Source organism: Ylistrum balloti, unplaced genomic scaffold (genome assembly GCF_031769215.1).
Source record: "Ylistrum balloti isolate Yb309-2 unplaced genomic scaffold, AGI_CSIRO_Ybal_v1 Utg370122, whole genome shotgun sequence".
NCBI classification, from domain to species: domain Eukaryota; kingdom Metazoa; phylum Mollusca; class Bivalvia; order Pectinida; family Pectinidae; genus Ylistrum; species Ylistrum balloti.
Window position 1 is genome coordinate 332,114 of NW_026782138.1, and position 14,911 is coordinate 347,024.

General features: G+C 34.4%; 1 protein-coding gene across 1 annotated transcript; it reads right to left on the minus strand.

The window, feature by feature from the left end:
- Positions 1–1,129: 1,129 nt before the first annotated feature.
- LOC132550406 (uncharacterized) lies at positions 1,130–14,649 on the minus strand. The gene is made up of 11 exons (XM_060214468.1): positions 14,604–14,649; positions 13,482–13,583; positions 13,020–13,150; positions 12,528–12,613; positions 12,219–12,294; positions 11,951–12,016; positions 11,555–11,650; positions 10,513–10,671; positions 8,206–8,301; positions 7,584–7,657; positions 1,130–1,271 (listed from the first exon to the last, which is right to left on the minus strand). Exons 1-11 carry the CDS (start codon positions 14,644–14,646, stop codon positions 1,130–1,132), a joined length of 1,071 nt encoding a protein of 356 aa, XP_060070451.1. The 5' UTR covers positions 14,647–14,649.
- Positions 14,650–14,911: the final 262 nt, after the last annotated feature.

Genomic DNA, 14,911 nt, shown 5'->3' on the forward strand with positions numbered 1-14,911 from the left:
TTCTGGTTCCTCTGTTGTGTACCTTATTTTGATTTGAGAACGTGAAGTTACTTGGTCGGATTGTTCAAGATTTACACAACGGATATGGGCAATGAAGCAGAAAATGCTTACTCTTCTGGAACACCTGGTCTTATTTCCACTTCTACTTTGTCAGGAGCCTCCGTGTAAATCTTCCTTTTGTTCATATTTTGCCCGAGTTGTATTGACTTTGAATTATGATTATGTTGACATATTGGTATTTTCTAGGTTTTCTTTAATAGGCTAATATTTTATCCGGTTCATATATCATCATATTGAATTCATTTGAATGTAATGATGAATTTGGATGAACTGATACAACTTTATGATTGCGTTAGAAGATCCTTATAAACACAAAGCATTATTCTAAGCATTAGATTTATTAGAGTTGTTTAAAGCGCTTGGGCCACTGTTAATTTATTGGTCGTTTTATCGAGACGTTAATATCAACAAAGCTGGTGATATACAACTCTGCACCGGGAATTTCAGCAACTCGTTAAATCATTGGCGGTATGTATCCGGGGATTTACAGGATTATCCAGGAACTAATTTGATTATTAAAGCCCCATCGTCAATAATATTACTTTGAATAAATATCACAATGGCACGGCTTCCTTTATAGAAGACGTTTATCGCTACATAATATTTACAATCTATAAATCTGGAGACAATTATTATGTTTTTGTGCATGTCACCTGCAGCACACAATGTAGATCAAACAGTTTCATTGGCTTCTTTGTTTGTCTTAATATTAGAAAACACACAAGGAAAAGACCAGATGGTTTAACAGCTTTTGAATAGACGCAATGGTCAAGGCAGGAATTTTCGTTCCCCGGCAAATGATGTACATTATCAACACTTTCAACACTATCAACACAATATATCTATAATGAAGATACGTTAAGCACACTAAGATATATATATATATATAATAAGAGTGGGTATCGCATAGTTTTGAGCCTCACAAAGAAAAAAGCAAGATATCTGCAATTATACTACTTGAGTTCTCAACATAGTCCCTTCCACTTCCTCACAACTTTCAAGAACTAACTCAAGAATACGGCTGTTTTCCAACACCAGTTTATGCATAGTGTCGTTGTTTTCTGGGTAATTACTGGTGGATGGCCGTTCCGGCCGGGAACCATCTTTCGAACTCCCTGCCACACCTGAATCCCTTCACCCAACGTCTGATAGCTGCAGTAGGAGAAGACTCGTCACAAACGGCTATCACTCGCTTTGCAATCTCTTTGGCTCTGTAATAAGTTTTATCAGTTAAACCAACTCACTAGGGAGAGGGGGACGGGTTGTCACTCCAACAAAGAGTGTTGTGAGTAAACAATTACAGGCAACAGTGTGATCCTTACTAAAATCGTAGCTAAAAAGGATTTGTATTAAGTGTGGTGCATTTAACCATCCTATAGGAGAGATGTGTAGGGCTCTGATATCAAGCATTGTGTTAAACCACAAAATATCGTCAGAAATGGCTCGACATGCAATCTGTGTTATATCTTAATAGGAACCGCGATATTACACACACCTGAAAATTACTCGGAAAATTCAATCGATGTGCATTAAACAGGCTTTTAAAATATCTTTTTTTATAATCGAACAAAGTATTCACAGCTACCACTGATTTAAAATTGGAGAAGAAGAGGAATTAGATTTTTAAGGCGATTAAAATTACTTTTGATATGCTATGCCTACTGGAATCGCCTTATATTTAAACCGAGTTTGATATTATTTCACTCGTGGAACTAGCTGAAACAACAAAATAGTTTTGTAAAGTGAGGTTTACACATGATCCCGAGGCAAGATAGTGTTATTTATCGAAATAAGGCAAAATACCCTGACCTGTTTATGAAATCATTACGAATTAATCATAAGAAATATTATATTAACGGAAATACAGATGTAGTGTATATGTTGTATAAACATGAACAGCAGTCAAAAATCACTGATAAAGCACTGATAAAAATCATGGATTATTTCATAGTGTTAAATAGTTGTAATGAAATCAAACTGATATAGCTTTGTACCGGTAAAGTCGTTTATGTGTTTAGCGTCACGTAAACCAGGTACCGAAACGACTTGTTAACGTTGCCGGTATCTACGGCCCTGCTGGAAGTATAATAACAGTACCTGCTGCAAGCTATAATATAGTGGTAAGAGCGACTTAACCTGTGATATTTATCTTTTCCTCTCGTTTCTAAATACTCTTTTCTCTTTGTAATATATCTGTTGACATTCCCTCACTTTCACTTCTGTATGGAGTGTTAACACTAGAGTGGAAGGCTATAGCTTCTTGAGGTGTAGATTGTTGGGTGATAAAAGATGTACTGAAATGTGTTTGTTATGTAACAATCATTAAACAAAGGTGAAATGGACGAAATAAATATATAGCGTATGTTGTACACGTCTCAAATATATTGTAGTCAACGTCACAATGTTACTTATACGGAAATATTCTCTTAGAATTCATCAACTATACTGAAATCAAGTGTGTGTTATTAAAATGTTACAATCAAAACATGGTTTTGTTTAGCATTATTAAAGAAGCCATTTCTCTGTGCTTATATAATCACTATACAGTAAAAATATCTTCTGTTTAAAAAAAGGAAAAATGGCACTAGCCTCTTATCCAAGCCATGACATACTACAATAAATAAAATGATACTTCGTATTCCCCTGCTTGTCACATAGCATTGAAGGGGATGCACAAAGTGTGATCGGCTCGGATGTCACGTTATGTATCCAGGTTATGACATTTCAGTGTGATAACACTATAAAAGTGTCGTCAGTGGGCCTATCACATGTGGACACCGGCTTCATAAGACTAGACTGTTATAAGACTTTAAGGCGTCTAACGAAAGGATAGGTGGTGCTACATTGGTGACAGAATAGTACATTGTTATTATATCCGTGTGTAGTTGACATTATATTGATGACATCATCCTAATGTGTCAATGATATCATCAATGTTTACTGACGTCACACCGCCTAACTGGTTTGTCCGTGATATCCTTCCATCTCAATGTTAACCGCCACATTTTGTATAAGACATCTTACATGGGAAGAACTGGCATGGACCTCTGTAGTAATATGACACCTTTTTTTTACAATAACATTCCCAGACATGTATACGTGCCCGGTTACTTAATAAATATTCATACAGTATATAGACATTGTAGCTTACACTCTGTTTCTATAGTTGGATAAACCTCGATAAGCTGAAAGAAGCAGCTCTGTTCATGATTAGACAGGTGAACTTAATCTTAAGAAAAGTAAGAAACGGGGTAACTATGTTACACAGGATGATGTATTGAGCATATTGTTCCGTGTTGTCAATGACTCGTCTGTTACATATGCATTTATTTCCTAATACCATCCTTGCCCCGTAATTGACTGACATATTCCCAAAATTGCGAAGCGCAGCTGAGTTCCGTTGTAAGGACAACAATCTATCTACGTTTAATAATCTTTAACCAGGTTAATTGATAACCTGTTCCGACATTTAATAAGTTGTGGTGTCAAATGTTGATTGTCAGAATCAGAATTCCTGGCAAGTATCATGAAAGCTACTGTAACACTAAACACGTCTTACATGTCTGGAACACATCAATCGTGGCGCTACGTTAGCAACAGCACTGTAGCTAGCCAACGCTTGTGTTCCAGGGTAACTATCAAATAAACGTTCATTGTGCATAACGAATTGATCTACACAGAGAATACACTTCATTCTAGCTGATTTCGAAATCGACGATAACTATGTATCACAAACTGGAAGATATCGCTCTGTAAGAATGGTACAAAACTTAAATGTCTTACAGTTTGTGCTTTATCATCTTTCCCACTGTTTCCTCCCGCTTGTAGAATGTCAGTAAGCAACATTAGTTGTAAATCATTTCGAATCCTTGTTTTACTTATTAAACTCAAAGGTTTCCATAATTGTAGGTGACACTAAATACACAGGTTAATGTGAGGTAGTGTCAAGAAAGACAAATATATTTATATCTTGTTTTTTATTTATTCCATGCGCGAAAATTACTAGAAACAATACAATATTATCGACTCATGCACCTCTCTACTGCCCTGAAGATAGGGCCTATGAACTGCACCTGCAGAGATCCATCATGATCGTAAGAAGCAACGAAATTGGAATACATCTTTTTCTCTTTTTCCGTGAAACTATTTATTTAAAAAGAATTAAGGGAGTCTAGAAGATATGAAGATATAAGTGTCTGTGACAGGTTCTTATTTTTCCCTATTTCCCCATGCAAAGAAAGCAGGTTGGTAATTCCTTTTACTCAAAATGCAGGTTTGATACAATAGGTTGTGGTTGATTCTGAAGATTATCAAAGATTTTTATCCAAATTTTTATCCAGATGGTACAATGGACACAGAAGATAAGCCGGTGATACACAGATCACCTCACACTACCACAAATTGTAACGTTTGTAAATCATTTTTTCTCCTTTCATATTAAAGTCATATGTATCTTCTATTCCTGATAATATGAAATAAAAAATATCAAAAATGTTTGTTTAAAAAATAAGAATTTTCATATGAAGAGCAAACTTGATATACATTTACAATGTATATATGTAGGTATTGCCGCCTTTACGTCATTGTGTTAATATATAATTGTAGATTTGGTGTTTATATGTATTTTCATTTTATTGAACTAGTCTTTGAACCATGTATGTTTTTGCGGAGAAGAAAACATGTGCCCCGGATTATCTGTCTCTGATAAACTTACACAAACATAAAAATTTTATTGAAAACGATTATTGCTGTTTAGCATGTACCTACTGATATTGTTACCATGCATGTACCTGTCCCTGGAGATGTGCTCATTGTGATTTATGATTCAATGTCATGCCAATTCAAATAAGTGGAAAAAACAACAAGAAAATACCGATATGTCAACATAGTCATAAGGGAGAGTAAGACCATGTGTTCCGGAAGAGTTAGCGTCTTCTGTTTCATCGCCGACACCCCTCATTTCACTCTTGGTCAACCCAAGTAAGTAATGTCACGTACTCAAATGAGAATAATGTGTACGACAACAGAATCAACAGGCAAAGTAACAAGTTTTAAACAGGTCCATCTTCATATCGCACAAAGAAACAGAATATTTCTCAATGAGATCATTATGACGACCGTAAAACTTCCCCATAATTTTCTTCAACCTGCATCTTTTAGAAACACTGTTTGTTCGTCAGTTGGCGCTTGTAAAAATCATGATAGTAGGAACAGGCTCGGGAATATCGAATCAACCGCGATATGTGAATACAATATTTTGGTGATACAGGGTTATTGCTATTCAGAAATGGAAAATTCACCAATAGGGAAATTGAAATTATCGCGTTTATCATACAACTTGGTGTAAAGGTCCATATTGGTTACATTGAAGGAAAAGATCGACTGGATAAGCGGTTGATATAAAAGACATATTTTTCTAGGAAGACATTTAATACAGCATCTCAAATATGACGAGGGTTTACAACTGTAGGTCGCGAATCCCGTTGTTCTTAGTAAGATTAACACAACTTATCACCTTCTCATTTCCTTAACCACATAAGATTAAAAACAATAATTTTTAAGTATTTACCTTAAGATTTAGATTTATGTTATCACAATCTACAACATTTATTTAGGAATATCACAATATCTTTGCACGACACTCATAAGTATACCGTTCGGTTTGACGTAAAATCAATGAACGGAACTGTTGATCAATGTCCTAATTTCCTGGGATAATGAACAAAAGAGCTAAGGTTCAATGAGAATGTTAATCCCACAGGAAGTGTTAATCATTTTCAGTTTAAGAATGTAACACAATACCTATAAAAATACTACAATTTTAAAGCAATAATTAAAGGTGAGAGAGGGCTTTCTTAATTTTTAAACACTTTAGCTATACCATAACAGCAGCTTACAAATGAAAACCAATAAAATAGAGATCTTTACAACAGCTGAATTTATTCAAAAAGTAGAGTGTTATAATTTATTTATCATCTGTACCTGAAGTCTGAGCTCCGTAATAGACTATATATATTTATAGACTTCCATATATGGAGAAGTGTCGTTAGCACCTATTGATTTTTGACGTGAGAAGGTGCTGCAATTTCGTGTGAATATTTCAGAGGTATTGATTGATGTAACGTGGTGTTTTTGTACGGTGTTTTACATTAACATCGGATTACTTATATCCAATACACTTATACTGCATTAACAAACTCCAGCTTTAAATATGCAAAAATATGTCTATTGCAGGGTGACATTTTTGTATATATTCAAGGAATACAGGAATGTTTATGCTTAAGCCATTTTGAATAATAGATCTGAACAGAAAATGGTCTGTTTCTTGTATTACTCTTTTTTTTTCAAACTGACTTAAGGTACAGACATATTCAAGCAATCTTTAAAATGGTGCTATGACATAGAATGCAATTTATCCGTAAGAAATAAGAAAGGCAAATCTTAATATGATATGACTCAAAGGAAGAATCTCGTAAGTGATTTAATAAAAATCACACTAAAATCTTATATTAATCGCCAATAATGGACGATATTTCAGAAATCAAACTGTGATCAGTAGTTCACTTCATCGCCATCACAAAAAGAATAGTAGATTAAAACGAAGGTTAATTCCTATATGTCGAAGTAGTAAGAGTAGCCTCCCTTGGACCAATCTCGGAGTTTTTGTCTGTGGTGGCGCACGATTATTTAGTTATGTAAGTGTACCTTTATTTGTTTTCATTTCTGATTGTTCGGGGTTATTATTTTTTTTATTTTGTTCCAACTTTTCCATGTAAAGTTAGCCGTTAGTAACCATACACTACTCGTAGTTCGAAGAACATCAGGGAATTTCAGTTAAACCGATACTCAGTGTAAGAAGTATTCAGTTTAAACAATACTTAAAAAATAAATTTACAAATACAAGCTTCCATAGGTCTTTAATTGACATCCATACAAAAAGTAAGTGAGTCTGACTTTGATATCCTTCCTTAAAAAATAGAAAAGGAATCCTCCAGGTTCCTTTCAAAATTTCTGTCCGAACTACATCTTTATCACGCTGCCGTGCACACATAGTATTTTCCTGATACACATAGTATTTTACTGATAAACATAGTATTTTACTGATACACATATAGTATTTTACTGATACACATAGTATTTTACTGATACACATAGTATATTCCTGATACACATAGTATTTTCCTGATACACATAATATTTTACTGATACACATAGTATTTTACTGATACACATAGTATTTTACTGATACACATTTACTGACACAATGATAATAACTAGATTGGTATCATTAACACGTTGGGTGTTCCATGTTCAACAATGCAATAACAGTACGGTTATTGAAAGTCTTTTCAAACTTGAACTACCTTCTAAATAGGATTGAGATATCTATCGGACAAAAATAGAATACAGACTTACACAAGTTACAACAAGCACCGTGGTATCGTTATAGTTCACACTTTCCTTTTACCAAGTCCATTAAGCTATATATCACTTTTATCTACAGTTCAGGGTCTCGAACTTACACCTCCTTTTCTTCGTTTTTCATTTTCTTCGCCACATACATTTTAAGAAAATCAATGGTTGCAATTCTTCCTTGCTGAAACGGGAAAATTATATTAACGGTACAACACACACTGGATTTCCTTCTTGTTTTTTTTTTTTTTTTTTTAGTTTTGCATTTTTATTATCGAAGTGATATTATACACATATTATAAATTGCATACAAATTATTGCTTTGACATGAGAGGACTTGAAATGTTCAAATCTTTCATTGGTGAAGTTCTTTGGACCTGTCTTTACACTTTAAACGGGGATTTTATTGATATCGTGCAATGAGTAGGGTTACATATGTATATAATTTGTATCGCTTTGAGTTAAGTTATTACCGAAAGAAATAACACAAATAGCAATATAACAAGATAAATAAAAACAAGTATTTGTTACAGATATAAACAATATACAACGACATCATTCTTTTATTTGGTTTAATATCAGTTACGAAAAAAGAACCTCAACGATTGTCAAAGACGTAAGAAAGAAGAGACGAGAGAAAATGTAGCGTATTATATCGACCTTAAGTAAAGTATACCATTTAAACTATCGGTTTGTCACAAGTGTTTTACTACTGTTACCTAGGTAACGCACCTCCAACATAAAGGCGATATCTTCTTCTTCAAGTTCGAAGTCCGCAGTTTCAACGTGTCCCGTATTTATGCCTACTGTCCGCTCAAGGTCATCATACTGTAATGCAGTAAGGTCATTCATTATAGACTTTAGAGCCTTTGCGTGTTATTTCAATATCAGAGATAAGACAATTACACAATTTACTGAATTACTGGGTCAGTGCACCTCCCCATCTAGATTCTGACATTTCTATTGATCACTATAATTTTCATCGGTCACCTCCTAGATTTAAATTTTAGGCGCTTAGCATCACTGATTAGAACTAGAAGGACGAAACAGCTGTAATTTGCCGTTTAATACATTGTTTGGTCTTACTTCAATTTGTGTGTAAGGGTGTTATTCTCTTGTTTGTCTTTTGTGCAATCTTTTCAAATGTGGCTCGAAAACGTTGCAAGAATTCGATAGTTTACAAGGTTTGCATTGTTGTGAGTGGAATTTTGATATACGGAAGTATAATTATGGGGACTAATTTGTTCTGCGGATTTAAAGTGTACTCTGAGTGATTTGCTACAGTTAGCTATCAAATACGTCATATTATACAACAAAAGGCCAAGGAAGTGCGAATGTCGTAGTTAGTTCCGGTTCCGAGATATTGTGATTTATCTCAAATGCACACTGAGATGGGAAGCCCACATCTGTGACGTCACAAGTTCAACGCTGTCGAAACAGCCATATACAAATATACCAGGAAACATCATGTGTTCTATATGCTATCGTTTTCGCTACTTATGTGATATATTCTATTCACCCCCTACTGATGTAGCTTATATTTGCAGTGCTACATACATATAGAAAGGACTTTTTACAATTTTAATTACGTTTTTTTTTATTTTGAGTAATTAAGTAATATACTGTATACGGGTGTCTGAACACACACGCGGATGCTATCTTAACTTTATCTGTGTTTTCATAATTCGTGAATCTGGGGGCTGTAAATGTTATCCTTTTTATGATCCATTTGATCGCTAAAAAATGTGGCGAATCCTTGATTTATACAATACAAACCGGCAACCGATTAGAAATCCAGTCAAATTAACGAAAGCGTACCCTCAGTTCTCTTACAAATACAGATATACTACAAATACATCATTACAAAATCTATACTCATAATGAACAGCTTCCTGTGTATTTTAATCTGTATGTGCTATTTATGAGAAAAGTTATCATGCATAGTTGCATTTACTGGAAGTATGTGGAGGAGATAATTTTGTTATTTTTGTGCTTTACTCAATCCAGCGATTATAAGAAATTAACATGTGTTAAATGTACTAACCAAATTTAAGATTTTTGCACATGGAGAGCTGCCTATTCAAGGCTCAAAAAGATAGGTAGTGCATCAATGAACTATCTCACCAGGCTTCCGCATCTTCTTCAAATTGGTCCTTATACATTTCCTCGTTTCATGAGTGCGGACATCATTGTAAAATGGAAAATCGAAAGTAGCATACCCTACACCTATTCGGTAACTTAAAGTTCAGGTTACCCCTAACCCACCTGCTGACATCCCTTGATCTCGTACCTTTATACAGGTGTGAAGGTGTATATTGGGCTTCTCAGTTGTCGTGACAGCACGTGACACATTCGTGTTTAGTGTTATTTACCTATACCCATATTTCACGTTTCAGTAGTCTACATTATGTAAGAAAATGGACAGATATGATTTAATTTTCCAAGTACTCTAGTTTGAAGATTTAATAAAACCACGATACTTCATCATAACCTAGATATACTGCATGCATAAGGAGAAAAAATGGAACTTCATGATTCATTAATATTTTTCGAGAAAACAATAATTACGGAAATATTTCATCTAAGTCCGTGATATAATTTAGCTTTTCATACATAACCACTGTAAATAAGATAAAATATTTTAATTGTCGACCTAACATAAGGAATATATAATGTTAATTTGTCATGATATACACATCATGTTAAAATTGTTTTGAAAATACCGATACATTTCTGTATTTTTAGCCTGATCGATTTGGATGCGGTTTTCGACCTTTTTTATTTTGGATTATAAAGAATAATTCTATATTCATTTCTATTTGCAATCAGGGTACACTTGAAGGACGACAAAGTTCCGAGAAATCACTAAATTAGAACATTCTCTGAAATACAATCACTCCCATCAACTCTCTCAGATCTCGCAGCTTGAATACAATCGTTTGAGCTATTCTAAATTAATCATTGTTCTTTAGAACAATCATCACTATGAAAAGACAGAATTGGTAAATATTTCAAATGTTTGAATGCAAAGCAAAGTACCTCCATATACAAGCGCTTGAGATTAAGGAGCATGGTATTAAATATGGTGGAGGCATATGACACGATGCTGGTGACATCCTGTCGTTTGTATCCTAGGTATCGTTGGTTAACAGCAAGACCTCTCTGTTCCACGAATCGTGCTATTTCCTGGAGAGTGACCTGGTCAATGACAGAGTTGGCAGAAGTATTAAAACTGGAGAAAAAGCAACGTGTAAAAAGAACTGTGTCATTAACCCAACGTCGATATATTTAGGAAAATGTACATGAAGTATGAGACTATCTACCCCGAGAGGTACAATATCCTCTTTTGTTTGAACCTAGTAAAAACAATGACGTTTAAGTCATGCTGTACTTGAGCTCCCTTAAAACATTAAGTGTTTTTTCTACATCAAAATCCATTTTCTCAACTTATCACCATACACCATCTGTCCTAATGTGGTCCGACAAGTATAAAGTGAAAGTTAACATAGAACTTTTGTTCAATATTGATAAATACATTTCTCTTGAGATTTACCTGGTGTGTGATTTTCTTGTCTGATCCTAGGGTTGGGACAGGTAATTAATCAATCCTTGCGATTGTGGCAATAAATAACAGGCAACGAAACCAAACATAAACATAAAAAACAATATTCACACAAAATACTAGAAAGAGAAAACTAACTAGTCCCCGCCTTTTAGTGAAATAGTGGGATCTCAACCTTCAAGGAAAGTTGGAGTCGTTAAGCCTGGTGTTTCCAATATAAGAACCTTCCCTTCGGGTTAAGATCCGACTATCGCATAGCGTGAAAGACTTTGATTCTGCAACATGAAGTGTTTCCTGTACTAAATGTGGCATTAAGTATTACTTTCATTATACTTACATCGATAATGTCGAATACAAATCAAAGGCAGTAATAGTAAAGAAATGGTGGGCAAGTCTTTAGGTATCTAAAGAGCCATAGTAGAGGGTTACGATAAACAAAGGAATGTTTTACCCGAAGTCTCCGATATGAAAAAAAAAAATAATAATAATAAAAAACCAACAAAGAAAAAAAACTCTCACCTGACCATTGCCGTTTCTGTCTAGCCTTTTAAATATGTCCTGGCATCTAGCATTCTCAGCAAACAATGTCTGTTTATCTTCGTCTGAAAAGTGGTCCTGTTAGAAAAGGAAACTCGCATTAAACTAGAATTTAATATCTTTTCAGTAAGTAGATATCATTAAGTCTCGGACAGAACACACAAGCTAATCAATTGTTTATGATTCTGTTGTCAATGTATTGAGTATGAGTATTAATTAGGTCGTTCATCAGTTGTGATGTTGGTGGTTCCTATATAGGTGTGGTTGGATTGTTCCCATCTACACAAACATGTTAACTAAATACTACAAGATCTACTAAACAGTGATATTAATGTCTGGGGGAAGCACCATTTCAATCTGGTCAATATTTCTACGTACATATACTTTTTGGAACTCCTGGTAATCAATCTTCCCGTCATGACTCTCATCGTATTTGTCCAAAAGCTGAAATAAAAAAAATATGTGTTGTTTGAAGAGTCGAACTCAGAAATAGTTATGTACATGTATAGACTACGATGACAGAACGTAAGATGACTTTCAGATACCAGATATAATCATATGGATTAAAATAAAATGATAGTTAATAAAAAAAAATTAAACCTGAAAAAGGTTGATTAAGTGTTGTCTATTAATGTTATGCACTTACTGGTAATAAACGGCTGACAGCAGCCCCAATCCGTTTCCTTTCTCTGGCTTTCTCCAGCAGTTCTGCTCTTCGTCTCCTATGATAATGTTATATTAAGCTATGAATTTACTAGTTATGTGAACTGTAATGTTGTTATTGGAAGATTGTTTATCATATGATGACTTAAGTTATTCAAGAATTCTACTTATTTTAAACTTCCAACTTTCTTCAAGATCCGATACAGGTAAAACATCATAGTACAAATATATAAATCGTTCACTTTTGTACTATTATGAAGATAAGGAACGACATTGTATAAACCACGGGTACCTGTTAAGCTGAGAGTTTGAGCGGGCCTGCACTGGTGTTCTGTTCTCAAGATAAAACCGAAAGCTGTCGGCTTCAGTCTCGGAATACTGAAGTTATAAAGTTAGATTCATTTTTTATGAGTCTAAACCGAATTTCAAGTCCTATTTGAATAACATTTGAACCTTGTTACTTCGAACTCTTATAACTTCAAAACCCTGTATAATTTGAAGCATTGCGTCTGTCCAAGCCAAACCTCACACTAAACATTCGAACTTGCTTAAATCGAATACTCAGTTAAAGAAGTTAACAATGGTCCTGCCTACTTCGCAATAATGAGATTCGAGTGTATAGATTTTATAACATACTTAGGAATTGGGCACAGACTTTTGTAAATTTCAGTTTGGAAAATTTCAATATGGAACTTTATTTTCAATTCCATTAAACAATTCTTATATATCAGAACTTCCAATAATTGTTATACATCTAAATTTCAACTCCTAACATTATACCAACCACAAGAAATCCAAGGGTTTTATCTGACTTCTTTCCAAATCTGCATGCCTTACTAAGAATAACAGGAAGTTGTTGACCATCACACATCCTATGAATAAAGGTATCTTCTGGCTTCATAGACAACCACCAGCCTACGGGCAAATATCTCTAAAAATTAATTTTGCTGTGAAAATCAGAACCAATTTAATAATTCATATATAATGACACTTAAATTGTGTTAAGATGGCCATCACTTAAAACAAAGGACAGAGTTTCAATCGTTAATGACGAAGAGAGTGTCTTGATATGGTCGGAGGGCACCATTTCTGCAAAACGTGTAACCTCCCGTACTAGCTTCCTTACAATCATATTTTTATTCATAACCTCCGGGATGTCAACAGAAGCACAGGGTGCGATACTGCTCCAAAAATCAGAAAGCTGAACTCATCTTATTTCATAACATGCTGCATTGAAATCACGTACCATCGAAGCAGTGAATCGGGTAGTTACACAGAACCCCTCCATCGATATACATGTTGGGTCGTAAGTGGGGACAGTGGTTATACTTCACCACCTGAAACATGCCTGTAAAATGAAAAAAACTATCCAATTATGGTTCGCCAACTCAATCGTCAAATCAGTTTAATAATTTTCACATTTTAAACATAAGGTGGGAGTTCTCAGACTTTCTAGTGGACAATTTATTTTCTTAATTTGGTAATTTGTGAAATCAATGAAAGATAAATAATCATCTGCATTTTCTCAGTACAAAAAAATGTTTTAAAAAACACTATCTGAGCAGAACCGTTCTGTAGCTTTTATATTGTAAAATCTAATATATTTCAATATCTACGTATGGTTACTAACATTGTTCCGTTGTTGTGTTCATTTGAGAACGTGACACTACTTATTTGATTTGACAAACAATCATTTGTCGGATGTCGTCGATGAAGCAAAAGACGCTTACTCTTCCGGAACACTTGGTCATATTCTCCTTGCACTTGTTTCAGGAGTCTCCGTGTAAATATTTCATATTTTGACCTAGTTTTATTGAAATTGAGTTTGGATTATGATTATGTTGCCATGTTGGTATTTTCTTGTTGTGCTTTGCTCTCAACAATTTTATTGTATTCTTACTGAATTGTCACTACAATGCATGTTGATAAGCCGTGTTAATTTGTTGGTTTGTAAAGTTTGTAACTTAGAAGCTAATACCACTTCCTCTGTTCCGTTAATGAACTGTCGGGGTATTTCTGAAACTTGCTAATAGTAAACTCCGAATTATTCACACATTCCTGGGATACAGAGGTGATAACTCCATTGAGTGAAAGGGTTTAATGTTATGTATTACTATTTCAATGCTCCGACAGTCAAGTTAGAGTTTCTTTCTTTGTACTTTGAATCAATAAATGTATGATGTATAAAATATGAAAATCCTGTTTTGTACTATGAGTACGACCCGATCGTTTATAAGAGTCCAAAGAAGAATTATGAGGTTCATAAAACCACGTTGGTTGTAAATCGAAAACCTAAAGGTCGAAATTTTCTGTTCTCTATGCCTGGGGCATAATGCAAAACGAAATAGTAAATCACTCGAGCGATTACCTGGAATAGACATGGACATGCGCACAGCAAGTCTAACAGGCATATCCGGTGTTGTTTTTGGATGGCAGTATTCCTCAGCCATGTTATTAATGTTTGTAACCAGAATGCAAAGTTCTTTCCCGCTGATGTCATAAAGCTATTAGAGATAAAGTAAGTAAATTAAAGTAAAGTAGGTCAATTAAAAGTCAATTACTAAATTCATTATAAAAGTCTTCAAAAGTCCGCCCTTTATTTCCTCCGTTTAAACAAATTGAAGGAGTCGCTTATCTCGTAACATATTTATAAGGTAAAGAGACAATAAATAAATA

Coding starts and splice junctions, on each gene's coding strand:
- LOC132550406 (XM_060214468.1), bottom strand. CDS start 14,646: ATGCCTGTTAGACTTGCTGTGCGCATGTCCATGTCTATTCCAG. Junction 12,295..12,527: donor TCAAACTCTCAGCTTAACAG/GTACCCGTGGTT, acceptor ACATTATCATAG/GAGACGAAGAGCAGAACTGC. Junction 8,302..10,512: donor TCAAGCGCTTGTATATGGAG/GTACTTTGCTTT, acceptor ACTGCATTACAG/TATGATGACCTTGAGCGGAC.